The sequence below is a fragment of the Molossus molossus genome, unplaced genomic scaffold (assembly GCF_014108415.1).
Source record: "Molossus molossus isolate mMolMol1 unplaced genomic scaffold, mMolMol1.p scaffold_m16_p_13, whole genome shotgun sequence".
Lineage (NCBI taxonomy): Eukaryota > Metazoa > Chordata > Mammalia > Chiroptera > Molossidae > Molossus > Molossus molossus.
The window spans coordinates 87,830,506-87,858,123 of NW_023425348.1; the positions used below are offsets into that span (position 1 = coordinate 87,830,506).

Here is a 27,618-nt window from a genome sequence, read left to right on the forward strand (position 1 = left end):
TCTTCCACTCTGGGTTTCATTGACTCACTGCAGAGCTTGTGTGCAGTAGCAGGAGTGGCGGGCCCAGTGCCAGACCCAGGAGACACAGAGATGAGTGGCATGCAGTCCATGCCCTGGAGGACCTCTGAAGACAAGAGAGGGAACAGAAAAGAAGTGAGGATTGGTCCGCGTGTCTCAGGCACCGACCCACGTGCAGGCCGTAGGACATCAGCCCTGTGTGGCGGGTCCATCCCCACAGTAGGCTGTGACACATCCGCTTCTGATATCGCGGAGAGAACTCACCTTGCTCTGAATGCACCCTCACCAACCAACTGTATAATTGTCCGGTGGATTCTTAGCTCTTTGCCATGCGATTTTGCAGGTGCTCCACTGCGACCCTGGGGTCAGCCAAGGGCCTTGCTTGGCCAATGGGATGTCCGTAATCGTGAAGCAAGAGGGGCCTAGAAACACACTTGCACACTTGGGCTTGTCCTGGCTCTTGTCCTCTGCCGCCACCTGAAAAACCGCCCAGGTTAGCTTCCAGGAGGATGCGAGGTGTGGCCAAGTCACCCTGTCACCTCTGCCAAAGTCAACCGACAGGAAAGTGAGCCCAGTCAAGACGAGAAGAATTACCCAGGCAAATCCAGTTCCAATTGCAAACCCACTGACCAAGCTAAATCAGTGTTTATTATCTCAAGCCACCAAGTTTGGGGATGATTTGTTAGGCAGCACTATCGTAGCCATCGGTAATTGATACAGATGGTAATTAGGCTTCCCGGATAAATTTGCCTGGCCAGTGTGAGTATCCCATGCCCTGGACAGGTGAACCTCTCACTTTCGTATCTTGACAACACGCCTGCTTAGTGTGTCAGACTCGTGAACTTAGTAGGTTAGTCTCGGAGGAACGCATGTAATCCCTCCTCCACTGTGTGAGCAGTGGCCGTAGCCGCTCACGTTGACTGAGTGCGAATCCCAGACCTCACGTCGGGCTGGCACTGGACACGCCCTGACCCGCTCGGTTCCCGCAGCAGCCCCGCGAAGTAGGCTGAACCATTCTGTCGATGGAGAAACAGGCCCGGAGGAATAGTTACTCTCCCACGGTGACACGGCTGAGCGCGTGGGCAGAAGTGAAGGAAGACACTGACATAGGACCCGCACCGAGTAGGAGATCTGTGTTGTCAGCAAAACGTCTGTGCAGCTCTTGCCTGCTCTGACCTGGGAGGCGCCCCACCTGCGCTCAGGTTGGCAGCCCACGCGCGGGGTTGGGGAGCCAGAAACCAGCCACCTCTAATGGCGGCCAGTGCCTGCTTTTGGTGAGGATTTACAAGGACGAGACGAGCTCAGGAAAGAAGGTACCTGGTGTTGGAGTAGTAATGAAAGGAAACACTATGCAGAAGAAATCCCAGGCTTCCCAGGGCTGAAAAACCTCCGGCACCCTAAGTAGAAAAAGGTGAGATATAAAAAAGTTTGGGGCAACAAGGGCCCAGTAAAACACTTCTCTTGGATAAAGTGACTCAGGACAGGGTCAGATTAAAGGTGTGCCTCCGATGCGTTGTTCCAAACATCGCATCAGGAGAGAGGGAGAGCTACGGAGGTGAACCAGAGAATCAAGTGAGGCCCGGAATTGCGTCTAGGAAGAGACTCGGTCCGTGTAGCTGCAGGCACACAAAACTGACTAGAAACAAATAGGTTAGAAGTCAACTAAGTCTGTGACGACTTGTATTGCCAAGGCAACCAGGAGCCAAGGCTCGTCCCACCACCCAAATAAAAGACCTTGACTGTTTCCAGTTATAAAACAACCCTTGGACCTCCAACCACCCATGAGCAGGGGAGAGAGTGTGTCCCCCGAGGGCTGTGCCCATTTTAGATGTGGACAAGGAGGAGGATGGCCGAGGAGGAAGCTCCGGAGAGAAGAGCCAGGGCCAAGGTGAAGAGCAAGTGAGAGTCTCCCTGGGGTGCAGCCAGCACTGACGAAGGAGGCGCCCTCGCAGTTTGGTCCCTGTTTCATCGCTGTACGGCTCAGGGTAAGGGGGCAGCTGCTTTGTCTTTTCCTGAGTCCCTGATCACGAAGAGCCTCATTGGAGGGTCCAGGGGGAGGGACGGGACAGGGCTTTCGATGGTGTCCCTTGAGGAGGAGGGGAGCAAGCTATGGAGTAAGAAGGAAAACTTGCTGGTTTAGCAAACAGAAGGGTGGACTGTGGCAGAGACGATGGCATGTGCCCACCTCCTCTTCCTGGGTATACAGGAAGACATCCTCCGAGCCTCCCTGTTGCAATGTGGTTGAGACTGGCAAATAGAATGACAGCGCAAGTCACAAAAGCCACCTTCAGGCCCCGCCCTTGGAAACATCCTGAGTGATCCCCAGCCCTCAGTCACCCTGCTGCAGGTGTCCAAGTCACATGCTCCAGATGGGGTGCCTACACAGAGGAGGGTCACCTAAACTCTTTCGACTTGTGTGAACGAGGCAGACACCTTTACTGTATCACGTCAGGGGGGTGTGGTGCTTTATCCATTTCCTTGTTGGTTTTTGTGCTCCAACCTCTACAATGCTCTTCCACCTGTCGTCTGCTCCATGACCCCCTCTTGCCACAGGGCCTTTGCACATGCAGTTCCTTCTGCCCAGAATGCTCTTTCCGCCCTTTCCCTCTTCACCCCACCCTCTTTCAGATCTCAGCCCGGGGGCCACTTCCTCAGAGAAGCCTTCCCTAGCCTCTCAACTTTAAATCCGTCTGGTGACTCTCTGATTTGCCATCTCCCCACTGGACTTGAAGTTCCATGAGGACAAGGACTAGATCGATTTGTGTTCACCTTTATATCCTTGGCACATTACTTGGCACACAGAAGGTGTTTCTAATTATTTAAGAGATGAGTAAAAATAAAAAGTGATGTGTCAGTCTGATTGCAGAGTTCAAAGCAAACTTGTCCCCAGTGAGAGCTGTAGGTCTGTAGGACTCAGAGGCCTCTGGGCCTCCCACTCTGATGAGATTTTCCCCAGTCCTTCTCTAGTTCCAGAGGTTCAGTGGGCTCAAAGGATGGGTCCCCAGCCGTCCAGGTGGCTGGATGCCCTCTGCCTGGGGCGAAGGGTTTTAATGAATTAGAGCTGTCTCTCGCACTGTGGAGAGTGAAGAGTTCTTGGTTCTCTGCCCAGGCCTCTGGAAGACCTGGGATGTTAAAAGAAGCAAAGTCCCAAACCCAGGCATTCTTCAGGAAATGGGCACTACACCCAAAGACCCTGGAGCGCAGGGTACCGGGGCCCACCCACCCCCACTGGGGTTGGCATCTCATTTCCCACCAGGGGGATGTGCTGGCGAAGCAGAAAAAGCTGGGAATGGTGTCTGTTGGGCACTCTCTGCTTTCTCCTCCTCGCTCAATTGGGTGGGCCTTCTTAGAATTGCGCCCCAACACACACGTTTCACTCCCTGCCCCAGGGTGTCCCTCAGACTGTTGTCCCAGACGTCACTGTTCTCTGCCCTCGTCCTGTGCAGGGAGGAAGGTGCCATGTGGTCTCCCAAGCTATGCTTTCCCTGGTCTGTCCCCTTCAAACTCACAATCCGCCTCCCTCCAGAGACGGTTGCATTGTCCCATCTCCACATGAGGAAGCCGGAACCCAGGGAGGCCTGCCCACGCTCACAGCGAGGGAGCAGCGAGACAGGGCTTCCGTCCAGGTTCCCCAGCACTTGTGTGCTCCAGCACCCCTCGTCCCAGCCTGACCAGCCGCCTCGCGCTCGGCTGTATCTGTGCACCGTCTATACTAGTGAGCACGTACCGTCTTTCCTAAGCTGAGTCCCCGTTTTGTTTAAACAAATTAATTTTAAAAGGAAACGGTTCATCATAACTGGAAAAGGAAAAATTATGCCAAAATCTGTCACTTGCCAAAATGAAAAGGGTAACTGTACGAACAAATGCATAAAATGCTATGAAAATTTTCTAACATTCTGTTACAAAAAAATCTCAACAATGTTGAAAGAGTTTTCCAGTGAACATCCAACCACATCCAGCGCTGAGTCTGCCGTTAACTTTTTTTTTAATCCTCACCCAAGGATATTTTTCTATTTTTGTTCAGATAGAGTGGGAGGAAGAGGAGGAGAGGGAGAGAAACATCCATGCGAGAGAGACACATCGACCGGTTGCCTCCCGCACGACCCCAACCGGGCTCAGGATGAACCGCAACCGAGGTACGACGCGCCCTTGGCCAGAATCAAACTCTTTGGTCTGAGGGCCGACACTGCAACAGCTGAGCCAACCGGCCAGGGCCGCTGATAACTTTTTAAGTCTGCTTGATCGATTGCATTTCTGTTTGTCTCTTCATCCCTCTCTTCACCTGTGAAAGCATCTACTTTTTGATGCATTTCAGAGATAATCACAGACATCAGAACACTTCCCCTAAATACTTCAGAATGCAAACTATTAACTAGACTTTGATATGTATTCAAAGTTTTTGTCTTTGGCTGTAAAACATACAAACATTTGCTGATTTTTGACCCGAAAAAGTGCACTTTTTTTTTTTTTAATCCTCACCTGAGGATATTTTTGCATTTATCTCCAGATAGAGTGGGAGGGAGAGAGAGAGGAAGAGACAGAGAGAGAGAAACATCAATGCGAGAGAGACACATCGACTGATCGCCACCCACACGACCCCAACCGGGGCTGGGGACAAACTGCCACCGAGGTACGTGCCCTTAGCGGGAACCGAACCCAGGACTCTCTGGTCCACAGGCCAACGCTCTAACCACTGAGCCAAACCTGCCAGGGCAAAAAAGTGCAGTTTTGACAAACTCCTATCAAGATAAGTGACCATCATCCTGGAAAGATCCCTCATGCTCCATCCCAGGCAGTCCCCACACCCCCACCCACCATGTCTCTGATATTTTTTCCACCATAGAATAGTGGTCTGTTCTAGAATTTCATGTAGATGGACTCATTTAGTGTGTTCTGTTTTATGTGCGCCTGCTTCCCCTCAGCAACTGTTTTTGAGATTCACCTACGTCATTGCACACATCAGCGTTTGTCCCTGTTTATTGTTGATTCCACTGTCTGACTCCACCATGTTTAGTCTCTCCAGTCTCCTTTTGATGGACACCTGAGCTCTTTCCAGCATTGAGCGATTATGAATGAAGATACTACAAACAAATCTTTTTGTGAACAAATGTTTTTATTTCTCTGGTACGTATCTAGAAGTAGATTCACTGGGTCACAGGTAGATATATGTCTAATTTAAAAGCAACCGCCAACACTTTTTCCAAAGTAGATGTATCATTTTACACTCCCACCAACAATGTATGACAGCCAGGTGCCCCTTGACCTTGTCAGCATTTGGAGTTGTTAGTCCTTCAAATTTCACCAATCTGGTGGGTCGGTACTGATGCCTCGATGTGGTTTTAATTTGTATTTCCCTGATGATTAATGATGTTGAATACTTTATTCACATGCTTATTGGCCATTCATATATCTTCTTTTGTGGAGTATCTGTTCAAGTCTTTTGTTCATTTTTAAATGTGTTGTTGCCCAGGCTGGGCGGCTCAGTGGTTAGAATGTCAGCCCTTGGACCAAAGAGTTGAGGTTCGATTCCCAGTCAAGGACATGCACCTGGGTCGCACGTTCCATCCCTGGCCCTGGTTGGGGTCATGCAGGTGGCAACCAATCGATGTGTCTCTCACATCAATGTTTCCTTCTCTCTCTTCCTCCCTCCCACTCTATCTAAAAATCAATGAAAATAAAATGAAATGTGGTTGTTGTCATTTTATCACTGCATTGTAGGAGTGCTTTATATATCCAGAATACCAGTCCTTGCTAGACAAATGTTTGCAAATACTTTTACTCGGTCTGTAGCTTGTATATTCATTTTCTCAACAGTGTCTTTGCAGAGCTGAAGTTTTAAATTTTGATGAAGTGCAATGTATCAGTTTTTTTCTTACGGTTATTGCTTTTGTGACCTATTTAAGAAGTCTGCTTATCCCAGTGGCATGAAAGTATCTTTATATCTTGAATGAACTTTTAGGTCTGGTGTGAAGTAAGTTTTGAAATTCTTTTCTTTTTATAGAGATACCCAGTTCGCCCATCATAATTTATCAAAAAAACTTCTTTAAAAAAATATTAATTTATTTATTTTAGTGTTTTTTTTCTTTATTGATTTTAGAGAGAGAGGAAGGGAGAGGGAGAGAGAGAGATGGAAACATTGATAGGAGAAAACATCGATTGGCCGCCTCCCCACTGGGGATCAGGCCCACAACTTGGTCATGTGCCCTGACCGGGAATCGAACCAGCGACCTCTTGGTGCATGGGTCGACACTCAACCACTAAGCCACATCAGCCGGGCCAAAAAGACTTCTTTTCCCATTGGATTGCTTTGGCACTTTTTTCCCCTCAAAATTACATCTGTAACCGTGAAAACAAACACAACAACATTATGAAATCTTTAAATTTTTTAAATAAAATGTTTCCATGACAATTAAGTTGGAATAAAAGTAATCCAATTGAGTTACAAAAAATTCATATTTAAAAGTAAGTTGCTCACTGAGAAAAAATGGAACTGGATCGGACTAGTTTGTCATAAAAGGATATTTAGTTTAATGTCGTTGATGTCTAAAATGAATACAAAGTTCTCCATCAAAAGCAACTCTCTTTTCATACTGTGATATTAACCAGCACGGAGAATGCCAACAGCCATCTGCGTGTAGGTGGAGAGACCAAAAGATTTTAGCTGCCTTATCTGCTGCAACTGTTTATCAGGTTGTCACCAAAAAAATGGTTGTCAACATCTAGGAGGAATGTTTGTTGTGATGTTGAGTGTGCAAATTCAGTGTTTGAAAACCCACACCAGTGATTCCTCCCACCTACACTGTCCATGGACCACGTGGCAGGAGGTTCACGTGGTCACGTGGTCTGTGTCCTGGTCAGTGTCCGGAAGACAGCCAAGGCCCTGCTTCTTTTAGATTTATCCGAGACTAATAATAGTGAGATTAGCTTAGAGTGTGAGGTATGCATCTAATTTAGCTCATTTATTTCTCGTAAAGAAAGGCAGAGGCAGTCTGATTATTCCCACTTTGACAGGGAAACTAGGGTGCAGAAAAATTGTGCCACTCGCTGGGGGTCACTCTGCTGGGGGTGGTCAGGGAGGTGGGACAAGAAGCCAGGCAGCCTGGCCCACACCAGGCTTTTCCAGCCCCTCTGCCCTACACCTTCTCAAAAGAAATGTATTGTTCCCTTTACTAAGTCACTGAAGTATATAAGTTTTAAAAAATCTGTTTGTTTATACCGCTCCTAAAACATCAGGGGGTGTGCCCCTGTAGGAACCCCACAGTGCGCTTTGGGGCCTGTTTTCAGTGTCTTCCCAATGACCTCCTCCTCAAGGCCACTGTCACTCTGATCTGTCTCTCCCGCCACTCTGCCCTCCTCCCTGCCACACACACACTAGGCTCTGTTATCTGCCCTGCTCTCTAGCTGTGGTAACACACAAGGTACCACTTAATGAAATGGCCTTCATCTATGAACACAAAACCTCTGATTCAGCTTGAGAATGAGCTCCTCGAGGCATTTCCTCGAGGAATGAGCGGAGAAGTGACTTAGAGCAGGGCAGCAGGGAGGCATTCCAGGCTCAGGCCACAGCCGGGCACAAGCAAGGCGGTGAGACTGTGGGGCGTGTTCAGAGTCTCGAAACGTTTCTATTGGTGACGCCGGAGCACAGGGACCTGGTGGGAAAGCGTTAGACATGAGGCTTGGAAGGGAGGATGGTGGATTTTCTGTCATGCTAAAACTTTTGCACTTAATTCTGAAATACGACAATATAATGATGTTTAAAAATGATAATGCTTAAAAGTCAGAATGGGCGAGGTTGTGCTGTGGTGACAACCAGCTCCAGATCTTGGTGGAGAAAAACAGCACACGTTGCCCTGGCAGGTTTGGCTCAGCAATTAGCGCGTCAGCCCTTGGAATGAACAGTCGACTCAGGTCAAGGGCACGTGCCTCGGTTGTGGTTCAGTCCCTGGCCCTGGTTGGGGTCATGCGAGAGGCAGCCAATTGATGTCTCTCTACATCAATGTTTCTCTCTCTCTCCCTTCCACTCTGTTTGAAAATAGACAGACAAATATTCTCAGGTGAGGATTAAAAAAGAGCAACCCAGCACAAATCTATTTCTAGTTCACACTGGGTTGTAGGCTCTGCCCTCCTTGACATCCATAGACAGACTTAGGTGGTTTCCATGTCTTGGCTATTGTAAATAATATTGCAATGAACAAGAGAGCACAGATATCTCAAGCTAGTTTGTATCCTTTGGATATATACCCAAAAGTGGAATTGCTGGATCATGTGCCTGTAATTATAGCTGTGATTTTTTGAGGAACCTCCACACTGCTACCAATAGTTCACAAAGATTCCCTTTTCTCCACATCCTTGTCAGCACTTACCTCTTGTCTTTTGGATAATAGACATGCTAACAGGTGAGAGGTGATCTCTCACTTGGCTTTGACGTGCGTTTCCTTGGTGATTAGTGATGTTGAGCACCTTTTCATGTAGCTGTTGGCCATCTGTATATATTCTTTGGGAAAATATCTACTAATGTTCTTTACCCAATTTTAAATCTGGGTTATTTGCCTTTTGCTAGTGAGTTGTATGAGTTCCTTACATATTTTGGATATCAATCCCTCCTCCAGTATGTGATTTGCAAATATTTTCTCCCATTTCATAGGTTACCTTTTCATTTTGTTGACTGTTTCCTTGGCTGTGCAGAAGTTCTGGTGTATGATCTAGTTCTATTTGTTCATCCTTGTTTTTTGTTTTTTTTATCCTCACCCGAGGACATTTTTCCACTTTTTTGTTAAGATAGAGTGGGAGGGAGAAAGAGGAAGAGAGAGAGAGAGAGAGAAACATCGATGTGAAAGGAACACATTGAGTGGCTGCCACCCACACGACCAGCCAGGGCCGGGGATAAACTGCAACCAAGGTACGGGCCCTTAGTGGGAACCAAACCCAGGTCTCTCTGGACTGCAGGCCGACGCTCTAACCGCTGAGCCAAACCGGCCAGGGCCATCCTTGTTTTTGTTGCTTGTGCTGTCTTGGTCATACTCACAAAATCATTGCCAAGATCAACGTCAAAGAGCTTCTTCCCAGCGTTTTTCCTAGGAATTTTACAGTTGCAGATCTTACATTTTTAGTTCAGCTACAAGCTATTTAAAGACCAGGTCGTGGTTTTTTTGGCATTGTTTCCTCTCAAAATTTCAGGAGGTCGCTCATCTATCTGCTTCTCATAGGACAGAATCTGATGGCTAATTATGTGTCAACTTGACTGGTCCACACTGTAGCCAGATATTTGGTCAAACGTGATACTGAGTGTTTCTGTGAGGGTATTTTGGGGTGAGGTTAACATGTAATTCAGTGGACTGGGTAAAGCAGATTGCCCTCCCTAAAGTGGACGGGCCTCATCCAATCAGTTGAGGGCCGGAAAGACTGATCCTCCCCAGAACAGGAAAGAATCCTTCCTGCCTGTGTGACTTCAAACTGGGACTTTGGCTCATTTTCTACCAAACAGAAACACTGGCTCTTCCTGGGTCTCAAGCCTGTTTATCTTCAGCTGGGAACTACACCACCGGCCCCCCTGGTTCTCAGGCCTTCACACGCAGACGAGCATTAAACCACCAGCCCTCTTGGGTCTCCAGTTTACTGACTCACCCTGCAGATCTTGGGAGTTGCCTGCCTCCATAACTGCATGAGCTAATTTCTTACAATAAGTCTATTTCTATCTCTCTCTCTATAAACATCCTATTGGTTCTGTTTCTCTGGAGATCCCTGACTAATACACAAAATCCCATCCGAACCTCTTTCCCGAGAAGTCCTCAGATCTTCAGTTCTTTGCTTCTGCTGCAGTAACAAACAGAATTCCAAACTCCGGGGGCTTGAAGCACCAAGGATTCTCTCCATCACATCCCCGTCTGATGAGGGAAAGGCAGCTCTCTGGGGCAGCTGAGCTCCATGTGGTGACTCAGTGACCCAGGCTGCATCCATGTCTTAGCTCTTCCATCCCAATATGGGGTCCCCACCCACAGAGAGTGGAAAGCTCATAGCCATTCCTAATGATCTCAGACTAGGAGTGGCACCCCTCAATTCCTCACACAGCACATTGGCCAGAACTGGCCACGTGACCCTTAGCTAACTGCAAGGGAGGCCGGGAAATGTAAACTAATCATACACACTCAGTGCTTTCTCTCTGCCAGGCTGTGTGCTGAGCACTTAGATATTGTTTTTTTCTGACCCCTCAGCCTAACTGCTCGAGTTCTACCGTGACCTCGACACACAGCTAAGGAAACGAGCTTTGAGAAGTTAAGTCTGAGAGCATCGGCCTCATGAAGGCTGCACATTCGATCCCAGAGCCCAGCCTCTTGACCCCTGCTCATCACTGCCCAAAATATCTCCATCCCATTGGAGGACTGGGATTGGGTTCATGTTTTCTGCTTCATCCTATTTTATCTTCCCCAAGAGTCATGAATTTTTAAACTTTGTGCGAGATCAACCAGTTCCCCCAGAGGAGACAATAAAAGAACAGAACAGGCAGAAACGGAACAGCCATCAAGTGAGCACAGCGGAGTTCTTTCTTCCAGGAGACGTCCGCCGAGGGGGGAGGAATGGAAAGAGATGATGCTAGCATGGTGGGAGGTGGAGAGAGAGCACCAGACCATCGAGGGAGTCATTTCCTTTCAGTAAAGACAAAGAGAGAGATGGGACACGGGCCATTAGACTCGGGCGATTTCCGTTCCTGGTGGTGATGGTACAGTGAGTGGAGCCTCCAGGGAATTTGTCACGGGGGGAGTTTTAGGAGCCCAGCCCTGGCAGCCCGCTCCCTCACTCGGGCAGCGGTCCTGCCTACGGGCCCAGGTCGCACCGCACAGAAGCGGAAATGGGAACAATCCACAGTGGAACCTGAACTCATCTGGCCGGTCTACAGGCTCACCCTGCAGATCTTGGGAGTTGCCCGCTTCCATAACTGCATGAGCTAATTTCTTACAATAAGTCCAGTTCTATCTCTCTCTCTCTAAACATCCTATTGGTTCTGTTTCTCTGGAGATCCCTGACTAATACACAAAATCCCATCCATGACAGGCACATCCCTGTCACTCGCTAGTGCCCGCTGTGTGGGCACCACGCTGAGCAACTTTCTTTCTTGCTTTTTTCTCCATTAATTTTTAGATAGATTGGAAGGGAGGGACGGAAAGAAAGAGAGAGAGAGAGAAACATCGATGTGAGAGAGACACATTGATTGGTTGCCTCCATACAACCCCCACTGAGGCCAGGGATCGAACCTGCAGCTCAGGTACATGTCCTTGACCAGGAATCAAACCCGTGACCCTTCAGTCCTCAGGCCAATGGTCTCACCACTGAGCCAATCCGACCAGGGCTGCTGAACAACTTTCTTACAGTCCCCATTTCATTGTCACAGCGGCCCAACAGAGTCAGGATTTGAACGCAGGTCAGCGAGGCCCCAGACCAGTTCTCCTACCCGTTCAGATCCAGTGGCTTCTGAATCCACGTCCCCCAACTCAGCTACCTGGCCATTCTTGGAGCCGCTGAACCCCCACCACCGAGCTCACCTGAGAAGTGGGATCCCAGGCCACCCGTGCTCCCCGCACCCCTGGACAAGAGGGCTCCGTGAGCTTGGCATTGCCCCAATAGCCCTTCCTGCCAGGACCCCTTGTATGCCATATCCCACCTTCAAACTGCCCCACCCCGGAGGGTCACTCAGAGCAGCCGGGATCCAGGTGATCACACCGCCGGGCACCTGGTCTGGGTGAGGTTTGGCAGGTAGTCTCAGAAGAATCTGGGCTCAGAAAGTGTTCCTGTGGCAGAATGAAGGGTTTGGTGAGCTCTGTTCCGTGGACCCTGTGGCCTCTTTGGCTACTCCTGAGGGCCAGCCCATGCTCCCCTGTAACAAGGCAGAAGGGAAGGACCTTGAAAGAGAGTGGGCTGGGGTCCTACTGCCTCACGGACGGGGTGGGGGGAACAGGCCTGGGAACAACTGTCATTTCAATATATGTCTGAAGAGAGTTCTAAGGCCTGCAGCCAAACAACACATCTCCAACTAAAAATAAATAGGCCGAATCTCCTTTTCTGGACCAGCCCCTTCTTTTCACAGGCAGTAGGAACAGAGAGGGATGATCAGTAGAGGAAAGTCACACAGCACTATTGGTGCCAGAGCTAGACCTCAAACCCAGGTTATAGAACAGGATCAGAAAGGAGCAGGGATGCGACCTTGGCTCACCCAAGACCTTAGCACCTCTGCCTCTTCCTCTCCAGGCTAAAGGAGCTCAGCCCCGGCCTTACCTGGGAGCAACACCTGATCTACCCCACCTCCCCAGCACCCCTCGTCTCAGGGCCCAGGAAATATTACCCTTTGTGCCTGTCCTGGCTTCCAGCACAGGGATTTCAGAAGTATAATATGATTCAGCAATTCCACTTCTGGATACATACCCAAAAGAATTGCAAGCAGGGACTCAAGATAATACTGTCATGTTCATAGCAGTATTATTCACAATAGCCAAAAGGTGGAAACAATTCAAGTGTCCATCTATGGAAGAATGGATAAACAACATGTGGTATATGTACACAGTGAAATATTATTCAGCCTTGAAAAAGGACATTCTGACACCTGCTACAATGTAGATGAACCTTGAGGACATTATGGGAAGTGAAATAAACCAGACACAAAAAAGACAAATATTATATGATTTCTCTTATGGGAGGTTCCTAGAACAAATTCATAAAGACAGAAAGTCACACAGTGGTTGCCAGGGGCCAGGGGGAGTGCAGAATGAGAGATCGTTGATTGTGGGCACAGAGTTTCAATTTGGAAGGATAGAAAAGTTTTGGAGATGAATAGTGAAGATGCTTGTGCAATATTATAATTGCACTAATACCACAGAACTATACACTTAAAAATGGCTAGCCCAGCTGGTGTGGCTCAGTGGATTGAGTATCGTCCCATGGACTGAGAGTTCCAGTTCGATTCCTGGTCAGGGGGCATGCAGGAGGCAGCTGATCAATGTTTCTCTCTCACATCGATGTTTCTCTCTCTCTCTTCCTCTCACTCTAAAAAAAATCAATAAAAACCTATTTAAAAATAAATTAATTAATTAATTAAAAATGGTTAAAATGGTAAGTTTCTATTATATATATTTACCACAATTTTTTTTAAAATGTAGATAGAGCAAAGTCCCCTCTCCCCATTACTTCGAGCCTCCCACTCTGTGGACTCAGGTCCCTCAGCTGCGTCCCGGCGTCCTGCTTCCCATTTTTAATCATCTTGGCCAATTTGGATAATTTTAAACCTTTCTTCTTTGGAGTTTTGCCCAGCAGTGCCCAGCACAGACCAAGGAGCTGGGTGCAGGAAAGAGTATGGGAGGATGAGCTTTTAAAAAGGGTTATAAAAACTTGTCATTGACGGTCAGATTTTGAAAATAGCCTGGAGAACTTTTAGCTCAGCCCATAAGGCAATATCCACGTAGGGACCAGCATGGGCCTTTGGAGCCAGCTGGCCTGGACTCAGATGGTAACACCTCCCCCGTGTGGACAAGCCACGCGGCCTTTCTGTGTCTCCCTTTCTTCATCTATAAAATGAAGGTGCCGGAACTTCCCACCTACAGGGACGCTCCTTGCAGTGGTGAGGTTTAAATATGTTACAGGTGCGAAGTTCAGAACAGTGCCCGGTACCTAATAAACCCCGAACAAGAGTCTGCTACTGTTGTCGTCCAGATTCAAGCAGATTCAAGCTTCTGCTTGAATGCCTCCTGGATAGAGAACTCACTCCCCGCCCCCAGGGCAGCCTGTTCCCATTAGAAGGTTCCATGTGGTCGAAATCTTTTCTGTCCTTTAACCTGTCTCTTCCTGAGGAGAGGCCTGGCCTTGCCCTCAGAGGCCAGCCACAAAGACGCACGTCATCCAGAACAACATGACGTGCTTGGTGCTGTGCGGTCTCCTTTGCCCGAGTTGACCCTCCTTTGGGGACCTGAAGCTCGTATAGCCCAGAGCACAGACTGCAGATGTCTGTCCCCATTTGGAACTAAGCAGCTACAGGGTGGTGTACGTTGGCCTCAGACACCTCTCAGGGCCTGCCCCCACTGGTCTCAGCTAGGGAGTTTCATTGGGCCTGGGCCCCGAAATGTCCTCTTGCTCGTTCCTGAGCGTCCATCTTCCAAGCTTCAGAAGGGAGGTAGCTGCTGGTGTCCAGGGCCAGCCACTGTCTATCTGTAGCCCTGCCTTCTCAATCTTACTGCTCAGGACTGGACAAGTCTAGAAAGGAGAAGGAGGTCACCCCTCCAGCCAGGGCCATCTGCCCCTTTGGAACCAAGTGGTGTTGAGCCCACTGCTACAGTCTCAGCACTTTACCGAGAATTTTCCAGCACGTCCCAGCAGACTTGGTGCAATTCCAGAGTCAAAGCTGGCTCCACCCCAGCCTGTGTCTGGGACAATCTAGTCCCTTGGCTCCCTTGTGCGTCTCCAGGAGTCCCCCAGCCTTATGACGGCAGCGCCCGCTGCATCGCCTGCAGTTCCGAGTCAATACCGCTGGGTGTCGCTACGCAGCAAAAAACCCACAGGCAACCAGGAAGCCGGCAGCTGGTGGCCTTAATGGGGAGTTCAGTTGGGGGGAGCCTCCGCCTCTAAAATTTCTGCCCAAGTTTTTTGTAAGCTCCAGCCCAGGCGGTCTCTGGCCCCTCAGGGGCTTCCCTCACGGGGCTATGGGAGGATTTCAAACTTTTCATCACCCTGCTAAAAGGAAACCCTGACCGCCCCTACCCCTAGGCTGCTTTCCCTAGCAGAGCGCCCCCACCACAGTGCCCAGCCTCAGGGGACCATTCACTCCTGCCCCCAGCTGGCCAGGCACCCCCACCTTTGCCCGTGGAGCTGCCCTCATCTCCACCTGGGGTAAGCCTGCCGCGTAGGGTATTTCAAACCCACCACCGCCCTGCCAGCTAGGAGCTGTGTCTTCCTCACAGGTGCAGAAGCAGGTTCGGAGAGGTGAAGGCTTCTCTGGCTCTTGCCTTGGGCTTTCTTTGGCCACATCACACTGGCGAGATCTCAGACCCTGGCTCCCTGCAGGTAGAGCCTTGTGGAATTCCTGGTTTTAACCCTTGGGCCCAAGCCTTTGCCAAAGTGTTTTCCTAACTCTAAGATGGCACCTACCATATTAATGTGCCAGGTACTGGGCTAAGTGCTTTATGTGTACGACAACCTCATGCGTAGCTACCATGATCATCCCCGCTTTCCAGAAGGGGAAACTGAGGCACAAGTAACAGGCACCGAGTCTTATAGTTATTCAGTGGCAGAGGCAGGGCTCATGCCAGCTGGCTTCAGAGTCTGAGCTCTTGCTCGTGACCACTTCTCTACAGACACTTCGAGGAAAACCACTCCTTCCCTTCATCCTGGTGGCCCGCTCTTACGGGAGATGGCACCCTGTGTTGTGTTTCATGGGTGGGGAACTCCTGGCTGGAGGGCAGGACTCTGTGCATTCACTCCTGTCTTTTCAGCTTCTGATCCCCGAACAGCATCGTGACCCTGGAGGGTAGGTGCCTGCCACACCTCCCCTGGGCACCTGAGTTCAGGGCCTCTCTGTGGGGGTCAGAGGTAGACACAAACCCCCTCCCCGCCAGGCCCGGTCACCTCAAGGAGAGTGCAGCAGGGCATCTTCTGGGCGGCCGGGCCCCTTCCCCTCCTCCCCTGCATTGATAACTCACTCTCCCCTAAGGGCAGGGGTGCTCTGCTTAGCTTGGGAGCAGAGGGTGAAACCTCCAGGAAATTTACAAGCTGATTGTTGAACTCAGCCATTGTCAAAGGAAAACCTGGCCACATTAAAAGTGAAGGTAATAAGTACTTCAAAGTCATTCCCTCCTCATGGTGTATGTCCCTTTTCTGTCATTCCTAAGTAACCTTGAGATGACTTCTGGCTGTGGTGTCTCTATGGGGGAAATACGGTATACAGTGGGGTCTCTATGGGGGAAATACGGTATACCAGTGGGTTCTCTATGGGGGAAATACGGTATACCAGTGGGGTCTCTATGGGGGAAATACGGTATACAGTGGGGTCTCTATGGGGGAAATACGTTATACCAGTGGGGTCTCTATGGGGGAAATACGGTATACAGTGGAGTCTCTATGGGGGAAATACGGTATACCAGTGGGGTCTCTATGGGGGAAATACGGTATACAGTGGGGTCTCTATGGGGGAAATACGGTATACCAGTGGGGTCTCTATGGGGGAAATACGGTATACAGTGGGGTCTCTATGGGGGAAATACGTTATACCAGTGGGGTCTCTATGGGGAAATACGGTATACAGTGGAGTCTCTATGGGGGAAATACGGTATACCAGTGGGGTCTCTATGGGGGAAATATGGTATACCAGTGGGGTCTCTATGGGGGAAATACGTTATACCAGTGGGGTCTCTATGGGGGAAATACGGTATACCAGTGGGGTCTCTATGGGGGAAATACGTTATACCAGTGGGGTCTCTATGGGGGAAATACGGTATACCAGTGGGGTCTCTATGGGGGAATACGGTATACCAGTGGGGTCTCTATGGGGGAAATACGGTATACAGTGGGGTCTCTATGGGGGAAATACGGTATACCAGTGGGGTCTCTATGGGGGGAAATACGGTATACCAGTGGGGTCTCTATGGGGGAAATACGGTATACCAGTGGGGTCTCTATGGGGGAAATACGGTATACAGTGGGGTCTCTATGGGGGAAATACGGTATACCAGTGGGGTCTCTATGGGGGAAATACGGTATACCAGTGGGGTCTCTATGGGGGAAATACGGTATACCAGTGGGGTCTCTATGGGGGAAATACGGTATACCAGTGGGCGACTCAGCTTCCCAGCTCCCAGTTTAGTGACACTGCCTCCATAGTTCGAAAGCAGTCCTGATGGGTGTCTTTATTCCCTAGAAATTGGCAAACACTATTGATCAGGACTCCCCCACACCACCCCCACCTCCCTAGAGATCCAACTGTTAAGCGTTTACAAGCCTTAACACCGCCAACGTGGGGCAAATGGGCCCTCCCAGCAGGAGCAGGGAGTTGGGAGTTGGCTCACCCTCCTTTTAATCCAGGCTCTGCCTCCGCAACCGTGAGGCCCAGGCAATTTGTCTTTGGGCTTCACCCTTCCCATCTGCAAGATCCGGCTGAGAAGAGCAGCTTTTACAGCTGAGCATCCATGATGTGTCAGGTGCCAAGTCGGCTCTCTCCTCAAATCTGCCAGCAGCCCTGTGCGGCGGGCGGTGCCAGCCCTGGGGGAAGGTGAGAACCTCATCAAAGGCTTCAGATCCGGTTTGAACCACACTTCACCGCTGCGGTCTCTTGGGCCTGTAAACACAGTGCCCCGTTCACAGGGCCGTTTGGGATGATTGTAGGCGGTCATGTGTGTAGCGGAGCTGGGCACAGATTTGGTGCCAGCAGAACACAGCCAACAGTAATTAACGGAGAGGCTAAGAGTGAGGTCTGGCCCCACCTACGTCTGAGTATCAGCTCTGTTTTCTGATGGCAAGCTCTCCGGCTGCTTTGCTTGTCTGACCTCATTTTCCCCGTGGGACAAGAGGAATAATAATAGCTACCTGGAAGAGCTACTGAGAGCCCTGGAGATAAAGGATGTAAAGTGTCTGGTGAGAAGTGGGTACTCAATAATGGGAATGATTGTTCTGGATTATCTTTTATTTCCTGTCATTCAGACAACAGCTCTGCTGGGCCCTGGCAGAGGAGGTTGGCATAGGAGAGGCCGAGAGAGAGGCAGGGCCTTGCCTGGGCAGCTCCTGGCACCTCACTCCTGGCCAGGTCAGTCCCTCAGTGGGACTTGACCCTAGAAGGGCTTCAGAGGCGTGGGACACTGTTGCTAGGCACCGGTTGCTAGGCAACACACTGTTTCTCCTGGCCTGGCCACCTTCCGGAGGGCCAGGCTTCTCTGGAACAGCTCCTGCCTCCTGCTGCCTCTCGCAGACCTCAGAACCACTGTGCAGGGCAGGTGAGGGTGGGGCCAGCTGTGGTCGAGCCCCAGGAGAGCAGAGCCAGTTCTGGTGGGAGGTAGGCAAGGCCCAGGGAGAGACAAGAGCCTGGGGCTGGGAGTGGTCGCCCAGAGAGTAGCCAAGAATTCCCGACTGGCCAGAGGTTGGCCATCGTACCTGGTACTGATGGCGTGTGGAGTTAAGGTCAGGGGTGGAGGCTTCAGGTACCCTGGGCCTGAGTCCTGGCTCTACCATGTATGATGAGCTAACCCTTCATCACTTGGAACCTCATTTTCTCAGCTTTAAAATGGGGAGTCCATAATAAGGTGTGGGGAAAGTGAAATGAGACACAGTGTACATGAGATGAATGTTAACAATGACTAGTCCTTTCTTAGGTTTGGTGTTGGGTATTAGCGGAGAGGGACAGGCTGGGAGAAGGGGCCAGCTGGGTGGGTTCGATCTCCACCTCTGTGGTCTCCACAGCCTGAGCCCGAGGCCCTTGGGCAGCTGGGCTGCAGAGGCCCCTGTGCTTCCCTCCTAGGCCCCTGGGGCCCTGCCCCACAGCGTCATGATGGGGAAACTCCCCCTGGGGGTTGCCTCCCCTTATGTGAAGATGAGTTCAGGGGGCTGCACAGACCCCATGAAATTCTACGCCACCAGCTACTGCACAGCCTACGGTGAGGGTACCTTTGCCTAGGAGCCTCCTGCAGGACACAGGCAGGGTGGGGGAGGCCCCCTGCTGGGAGAGCGGCAGCCCCCTGGCCTGTCGCTCTCAGAATGACCCCAGCAGACTCTCCTGACTGGCCCCCCGAGCCCCTAGGACTGTGTCCATACCCGACCATCGGCTTGCCTCACCCTGTAGTCCCTGCCCGCGAACCCATCCTGTGATCCTGCCACACTGACCTTGTCCCCATCCTGTCAACTCCGTGCCCTCTCCAGAGTCCCAAAGGGCCAGGCTTTCGAGGCTTCTGGGCCTTACTCACTGGGACCCGGAGTGGGCCCTCGGGGATGCGGCCCGCCTGGGAGTCTGGGAGCCTGCCCACTGCTCTCCCTCTGTGCTGACCTTGGGTCCTGCCCCTGCTTCTCCTCCGGCAGGCCGGGAGGAGTTCAAGCCCCGCACAGGCAGTCACAGAGGCACCGGCTACAAATCCAATTACCGGCCTGTGGTCTCGTACCAAGCCGGTCTCAGTGCCCTGGACAGTCCAGCCGTGGGGTGCGTGTATATCCCCTCCTCACCCCCCGCTCTGCTGGGCCTTAGCTCTCAAGAGCATCTAAGCATGGGGACCCCGAGCTTTGCCTACCTAGGTCTGGGGCCCCGGGGGACTCGGGGCAGGTGCCCAAGGGCTCCTGAGGCCTCGGTGGGAGGTTTGAGGGCTGGATGGCTGCTGGAGATCAGCATCGCAGCCCCGGTGGTAACAGCGCCTGCTCCCGCTCCACCTCAGGGAACAAGTCCGGGACGATTTCCAGACAGTGACCAGCCAGAGTTACCGCCCCCTGGAGGGGCCTGATGGCAAGTGCCCCCTGCCCAGCAGCGTGTACCAGACCACCTCTGGCTACTCTCTGGAGAAGGCCGGTTTGATGCCCCCTACCAAGGAGGTCAGTGCTGGGCCACGGCCAGGGGAGAGGGGCCCTAAGAGGGGGTGGAAGAAGGGCTGGGCTGGAAAGAATGGGGATTCCTCTCGCAGGTGGGGCTGCCCTGCTAAGAACTGGTCGAGGCTGAGATGTCTGGGTAGGAAGGAGCTACAATGTGGGCTGGGGTTGGGGGGCGGTGTCCACTCACCTTTATCACCTTTTTCCTCATCTCCTTCCCCACCCTCACCTCCCCCTCCATTTCCATCCCCGTGCCCATCTCCAGTCCACTGCCTCCCAGTCCAGCCCCTCACCTCATCCCCATGGTCTCCACCTTCCCACCCACATCTCTAAGCTCACATCACCGTTCCCACCGACATTACCATCCCCACCTTCTTCACTTCCGTCTTCGCATGGCCATCGTTCTTATCACCCCCCCCCCCAGATACTCGCCATTCCCTCATTCATTCTTTCAACCATTGTTCTGAAGGTCGCTTCTGTATTTGCAAGTGATAAATCTGGGGGAAGTGACAACAGGGGAGAGGTAGGGGTGACAGGGAAGTGAAGAGGGTGCCACTGCAAATCAGGGGCATCAGAAAAGGTTTCTCGGGGGACATCAGACAAAGACTTGCGGGAAGTTGGTGTTTCCCTCAAATCCAGCAGTAGGAGGGAGAAGTGTTCCAGGCGCAAAGGCCCTGGGTTCTGGGGTGGGGTATCTGGTGTGAGGAGGGGCAGCAAGGAGGCAGGTCTGGAGAGGAGTGGGGAGCTGAGGGCCCTGTGGGCTGCTGGCAGGACGTGGGTTTCTACTCTGGGTGCTAAGAATCCTGCAGGAGGAGGGCTAGGACCCGATCTCATTGTAAAGGGATCGTGAGCCCTCAGGCTGCTGTGCAGACACTCTGTAGGGGTCAAGGGCAGAATCAGAGTCAGGAAGTGCCTGTCATCCCCTTACAAGGCGAGTGATGGGTCACGCCCTCCTTCCAGGTCAGGAAGGTCCATTTCGACACCCAGGACTACGGGCCCCAGGCCATTACGGGGCTGGAGCCCAAGCACGTGCCCTTGCTCCACCAGCAGCAGGGCAAGGGCTCACCGGAGTGGGAGAATTCCCGGCATGTGAGTGGGCAGACCCAAGACGGGCTGTGGGCTGGCAGAGGGTGACCCACCTCCTTCTCCTTCCCTGCACGGACTCACCCAAGAAGCTGACTAAATGCAGGCTCAGGGCACCAAGAAAAAACTGGGGTGAGCAAAGGATTTGACCTCCAAGATGGCATCAAAGTGGTCCTTCCGCGGATCTTAGGACTTACACCCGGGCTCCTTTCCCCCCTCTCCCACATCCCTCGAATCTGGGCACTGACCCATTTTCTTCCTTTGGTCTCTCGCCTCTCTCTAGGCCCCTCCTGGTCTGCATTCTGGGGGTTCTGCTGCTCGGTACCAGGGGTCCAGTGTGGGAGGTGACTTGGTTTTCACTGTGGCGGGGAAACTGTGCTCGCGTGGAGTTCTGGCACTGGGGTGCCTGATCGGAGAAGAGCCTGTGTTAGGGATGTCGGACTGGCCCGCACTGCTCAGACTCTATCACACAGGGCTGCTCAGCTGGATTCTGAAGAACAAATCATGGCCACTGGCCACCTTCTGGGCCCGCCCCCCGGGTCCCTCATCATTCCACCCTCTTCTGTGTTTCAGGGCCCACGCTTCATGAGTTCCGAGTATAATTCCAAGTATCTCCAGGAGCCCTCGAACCAGCCAGGTGGGCACCTGTCTGAGCTCATCCCTCCCTCCCACTGCAGCTCCCCACCCCCAGCCGCAGCAGAGACCCGAGGAGAGAACCCTGGGGGCCCCGCACAGCACCAAGAAGGCACCAGTGGAAGAAAGAACATGCAAGCAGTGTTGGGGAACCGTCTCCCCAGCTGACCTTAGTGCCTTAGGACTGCCAAACCCTGAAGCCAGTTCACTCACCCTGCAGGGCTGGCTGAGCCCGCCCACAGCCGCCCACTTCTGTCGGCCCTACCCTTCCTTCTGCTCCTGGACTCTGGGTTCCTCCCGGTGCCCACGATCCCGGGGGTTCAGGCCTCCAGCTCCTTGGAGCCAGCTGCCTCTCCACCCGCCAGGACACTGGGCCATGTGGGTGGCGGCAGGTGGCCGGGACGCACAGGGCTCTCTTTTGCAGATCTCTTGCAGAAGACATCAATCGGTGCCAAGGAGGAGACCGGCTTCACTGAGGAGTCCACCAAGAACCCCATTGCCTTCCAGGCACCCTCCCAGGCCCTCCCTGGGGACCCAGTAAGTCAGGCTGCCCCCGCCCCCTAGAATCTCAGGGAGATCGAAACCCTCGAGTCTGGGAATTCCTAGCTTTTTAAAAAGATGGAAGCTGCAGAACCTTTTGTTCAAACATACGATGAAAGAGCTTGCCTTTAATACCCCCACTTTATGGATGAGAAGACTGAGGTCTAAACAGGAGAAGCTGTATAGCCAACCAAGGTCACCCAACCTTCTGCTGAGAACCCTGCCCGCTGGTGCCCACTCAGCGTCGTGGCCTCCTCTCAGTTCTCCCCAAACTCTCCCTGTCCTCAGTTACCCCAGGGATACCCATTTGTGTGAGCCCTCTCCTGTGCTCGGGACGAGGGGCAGCTGCCTCTTTGGGGCTGACACTCCTCCTCCGGCCTCATTCCAGGCCCTCCTTCCTAGCCGGAGTGTCACCAAGTCGGACTTCCTCCCCACGACCCAGGCTCACGTAAGTGGAGCTGGGGGAGGGGCGCCTGCCCCGCAGGCTGGGTCCTCCGTGGGGCGGCTAGGCCAGGCTGGGAGGCGCAGCAGGGCCCGCTCGGTGCCAGTGGCTGCTGTGCTGCCTCAGGGGGACGAGCTCCTGCCCCAGCTGGCCAGATGCTCCGGGAGGGAGACCGCGTTCAGCCGAGCGAACCAGAGGACTCTCAGCTCCAGAGTAAGTGGCGTCGCTCCGAGAAGCCCCTCAGGGAGAGGAGACAGGGTTTTCTGGAACTTGGGCTGGCCCTGGAGGATGGGAAGAATCAGGATACTTGGACCCCCTGTGGAGGGTAAAGACCTAGGGGCTGGAGAGGGAGGGTGTGTTGGAAGCTGAATTCAGTGTGGCTGGAGGGGATGGACAGGGCGGCAGGTTTGGGCAGGTTGTGGCTACAGGGGCCTCTGCCTGACCTCCCTGCATCCTTGCCACCTCAGCCTGGCCACCCAGCCCCCTTCTTGTGGTCCTGTCCCCCGCAGGTGCCCCCTCTCAGCCCAGGACTCAGCAGCATGAGCCACTGGCAGTTCCAGCACCCCCAGCGGTTACAGCAGACAAATGTTGCCCTGCTTGGCCGGGAGACCGTGGGGAACAAGGTGAGCCTGGGGTACCCAACCCCACCCACAATGCCTACCCCCTGCCCACCTGACAGGTCCCCTCTCTCTATCCCTCGTTTGCAGGAGCCCACCGGGTACAGCCTTAACAACGCCGGCTATGTCCGGAGCCCGTATGACCCTGACATGGATAATCACTACCTGACCACCTACAACCAAGGGTGAGCCCCTTCCCTGCCTGAATCTGGGGCTGCGAAGCCGGCCCTACAGACAGGGAGACTGAGGCCGGGACAAGCAATGAGCTCACAGCCTGAGGGGACCAACACCGACGCAGTCTGTGCTCTGTTGGGGCCAGGGCCTCTGTTGGGGAAGGGCAGAGAGGCTGCAGAGGTGGGCAGAGGGGCTGTGGAGGTGGGCAGAGGGGCTGTGGAGGTGGGCAGGGGCTGCGGAGGTGGGCAGGGGCTGCGGAGGTGGGCAGAGGGGCTGCGGATGTGGGCAGAGGGGCTGTGGAGGTGGGCAGGGGCTGCGGAGGTGGGCAGGGGCTGCGGAGGTGGGCAGAGGGGCTGCGGAGGTGGGCAGGGGCTGTGGAGGTGGGCAGAGGGGCTGCGGAGGTGAGCAGGGGCTGTGGAGGTGGGCAGAGGGGCTGCAGGGGCTGCGGAGGTGGGCAGAGGGGCTGCGGAGGTGGGCAGGGGCTGCGGAGGTGGGCAGAGGGGCTGCGGAGGTGGGAAGAGGGGCTGCGGAGGTGGGCAGGGGCTGCGGAGGTGGGCAGAGGGGCTGCGGAGGTGGGCAGGGGCTGCGGAGGTGGGCAGAGGGGCTGCGGAGGTGGGCAGGGGCTGCAGAGGTGGGCAGATGGGCTGCGGAGGTGGGCAGAGGGGCTGCGGAGGTGGGCAGAGGGGCTGCAGTGGTGGGCAGAGGCTGCGGAGGTGGGCAGAGGGGCTGCGGAGGTGGGCAGGGGCTGCAGAGGTGGGCAGAGGGGCTGCGGAGGTGGGCAGAGGGGCTGCGGAGGTGGGCAGAGGGGTTGCGGTGGTGGGCAGAGGCTGCGGAGGTGGGAAGAGGGGCTGCGGAGGTGGGCAGGGGCTGCAGAGGTGGGCAGAGGGGCTGCGGAGGTGGGCAGGGGCTGCGGAGGTGGGCAGAGGGGCTGCGGGGGTGGGCAGAGGGGCTACGGAGGTGGGCAGAGGCTGCCGAGGTGGGCAGAGAGGCTGCAGAGGTGGGCAGAAGCTGAAGAGATGGACAGAGCAGCTGTAGAGATGGACAGAGCAGCTGTAGAGGTGGACAGAGCAGCTGTAGAGATGGGCAGAGGCTGGTTTCCTGTCCACAACCCCTCCTGTGCCGCAGGTACTTTGAGAACATCCCCAAGGGTCTAGACCGTGAAGGCTGGACCCGAGGTGGCATCCAGCCACAGAAGCCTGGTGGCTACGCCCTCAACCAGCCAGTCACCCACATGGAGGCCATCCCCAACCCTTCAGAGAGCCTGAGGCACATGCACCCCCACGTAGGAAGGTAGCATGCCCTCCCCCCTCCCCGCTCCCCCCTCCTGCTCCACTGTCCTTGGCTGGTTCCAGGTCTTTCCCAGCCTCTCCTCTTCCCTCCATGTGTGTGTCCTTCTGAGAGGCCCATTTCCTCTGGCTTGTTCATTGTTCCTCCTGCCCACTTGGCTCCCCGCTTCTCCCCAGTGACCAGAGGCCAGTGCTGGCCTTCAGGGAGGGGCAGGGGAGGGGAGTGGAGGGGAGGGGAGGGGCGGGGCCCAGAGCTGAACGAGGTGGTCAAGCTTCACCAGGGACACCTTTCTGCGGAATGCAGTTCCTGGAAAACCCCACTGATAACAGACAACAGCACGTAGGCAGGCACAGAACGCGGAGGCACAGCATGCCTGAGGCACAGCATGCCCGAGGCTTGGCTGCCCGGCTGGGTGCCCGGCTGAGTGCGGGCCTTCAGGGAGGGGCAAGGAGGAGAAAAGGCCTGAGCTCGCTGCCCCCCATCTGGTCCCCTTCCTCCCTGCAGAACCCTGATCTCAACTGACCCCTTCTACCGCTCCGCACCTCACAGCCGCTTCAACACCCCCCGCTGAGCCTGAGGCCTGGTAAGAGCTGGGAACCCCACCTGCGCTGCTCCCTGTTTGGGGGTGGCTATGAGGGCCAGCCCACCTCCCAAGCTTTGAGTCAAGGAAGCCCTACCTGGGGACTCAGCCCCAGAGTCGGGGGTGGGTGAGTGCACAGAATCACCCAGAGCCCCTCAGCCTCGGCTTTGTTCCCCACAGGTTTGCCAGGCCAACGGGACAGGAGCCGACTACTGTCCCTATCCCCACCCCAGGGCCCCGGGACTCCCCCAGTTACTTTCCTAGTGAAATAAAGAGCAGTGAAGCAGAGCAGGTGTCCGTCACTGCAGGGGGAATGGGGCGGAGGGCGGGGGGGAGGGGCGAGGGGCGGAGTCAGGGAGGCGCAGGGGCACTTGCCATGGCACTAAGGACAAGGCACTTCGCCCCTGAGACGCCGTGTCCTCTCCTGCCGAGGGGCCTCCTGTGGGCTGTGCTAAGTGCTTGGTCCGGTATGGAGGGGGGAAGCCTGGGAGGAGGAGGCAGAGGTGGTTGGTGGGGGGGGGGGTTGAGAGACTCAGATACCTGGTCTCCAGACTCTTCTGGGCCCCACACTGGGTGGATTAAAGGAGAGGGGAGGAGGAGTCCCAGAGGTCTCTCTGGAGACAGATGGAGGGTCCATAATGAATGGACAGCTGGACACCAACAATGGGGCTGGTGGAAATGGCCCTTTGTGAGACCAGGAATGAATGACCTAGGTGGTTGCCTGATACGGGGGCCCTCAGCCTGCAAGGCAGAATCTGGGCTGCCACTCCACGCCTGTCACCTGTGCGTTTGTGCAGTCTACACTACACCTGCATACTGGGGCCGGCTGGCACCAGCTCCTTCTGTTATGAAGAAGGATGCTGGACCCAGGGAGGGTGCATGAGCTGCTCAAGGTCACACAGAACAGAAAGGCAGCAGCAGCCCCGGGCTGAGGCCAGCCCAGCATGCAGAGGGGTGACTCAGTGGTCCAGCAGCTTCTCCCCCATCTGCTCTGCTTTGAATGGGTGTCTGGGGAGCGGCCCTGTGGGCCCCTGGCGTGGCTGCACCCAGCAGTCTTGAGCAGCAGGCCTGGGAGCTGTCATGGCCTGGCTGGGCCCCAGGTGGGGTGTGGGTGGCTCCAGTTGGCTCTAGCACTGGAGGAGGGGAGGAGGGGACACAGAGTTCCTCAGCTACAAACCCAGCAGGCTCAGGACCCAGTGACAGCCCACAGGCTGTGGTTGGCGCCTGCTGGTCCATGGCCCCCAACGCTAAGGGTGAGTCACCAAATGAGATTTGCCACCTGGGCTGGACTCCAACCTAGACCTGGCCACAGTGAGGTGGGTGAGGTGGGGGTCACCCAGCCCCTCCCACCCGTAGTCACACCAAAGCACACACGAATACAAGATGCACACAGACCCCTGGAGACATGTGCAAACACGTATGGATACCAAAAATGCAGCAGGCAAACTCACTAACAACCACACATGGAAACATATGGAAACATAAAACAAGCATGTACATAAACACAGGTCTTCACACAAATGCCCATGGTGCTTCTACATGCAGACACATACAGACACACAGGCAGACCTACGGACACATCAACATGCATAGACACAGACACAGGCACATAAAAACAGATGGACAGAGACTCACAGGACAGACCCCCCCCCACCCCATTCCACTTCTCCATTTCCTCCTCTCTGGTAGTATCTTCTTACAGCTTGTGTTTCCTGCTCAGCACCCCCTCCCCCACCCTCTGGCTCAATAGGAGATACAGTGTCAGGGACACTAGCATCTGATTACACCCTCCCTCTGTCGCCTCCCCCTCTCTCTTCATCTGCACCCAGTTTCCAGGCCAAGTGAGCTGGGGCTGCGTCATGGTCTCCTGAGCTGGAGGTGTGGACTCACCCAAGGGGAGGGGGCTGCGCAGCCCCCCTGGGATCCCTGAGTCCCTGTCTTCACCCTTGCCACCTCTGTCCACACAGCTCACCCTGGCCTCCCTATTCGGGTCCTGGGCCCCCACCCAAGCAGCCATGTGAGAACAGGGTAACCCAGGGTGTGGGGTGGCAGGAGGGGGGTCTAGGAGGGGCCAACACCAAGCCTGGGTGGTTCTGAGCCTCCCCCTGGAGCAGGGCCTGGACTTTCCGTCGCCCGGATGAGGAGACACACGTGGAGAGGTGGAGTGACTCTCCCCAGGCTGCACAGCCAGTGAGGACTGTGGGTGGGGGCCTGCCAGGGGCGGGGGAGGAGCCTGGAGTGGCAGTAGCCTGTTGGGAGCCAGAGTGGACCCCAAGTCACACCGGGCTTCCTGTCTTTGCCCACCCACCGAGTTACTCAGGGCAGGCCCCTTGTGGCAGACCTTGAATTAAATGGGCAGAGTGGCCAGTTTGGGGTACTGAAGGAGGCAGTATCATGGGCAATGACACAAAGTAGAGGCCAGCCCAAAGCTTGGCCAGAGGAGGGGGCAGAGAGCAAGAGAGGCTAAGGGGTGGGCATCCCTGTGGGAAGACTAGGTTTAGGGGCCTTGTCAGCCATGTTAAGGAGCCCTTCTCTGTCCCCGTCCTCAATTATGAAATAATGGACACAGACCACGTCTGTCTTGTTCATAGCTGCGACTCTGAAGCCCGGGACAGTGCCCAGCACATCTGCACGTACTCAGTAAACATTAGATGAATGGATGGATGAATGAATGAATGAATGAATGAATGAATGACGTATAAAGTGCTTAGCTCTCA

The 27,618-nt window shown here is 54.0% G+C and overlaps 1 protein-coding gene across 1 annotated transcript; it reads left to right on the forward strand.

The window, feature by feature from the left end:
* Window positions 1–18,523: 18,523 nt before the first annotated feature.
* On the forward strand, window positions 18,524–25,119 carry PPP1R32 (protein phosphatase 1 regulatory subunit 32). The gene is made up of 13 exons (XM_036259810.1): window positions 18,524–18,632; window positions 19,051–19,168; window positions 19,398–19,551; window positions 20,506–20,634; window positions 21,202–21,265; window positions 21,686–21,798; window positions 22,190–22,249; window positions 22,370–22,456; window positions 22,753–22,866; window positions 22,951–23,045; window positions 24,160–24,324; window positions 24,826–24,904; window positions 25,082–25,119. The coding sequence occupies exons 1-12, from the start codon at window positions 18,524–18,526 to the stop codon at window positions 24,890–24,892; spliced, it is 1,275 nt and encodes a 424-aa protein (XP_036115703.1). The 3' UTR covers window positions 24,893–24,904; window positions 25,082–25,119.
* Window positions 25,120–27,618: the final 2,499 nt, after the last annotated feature.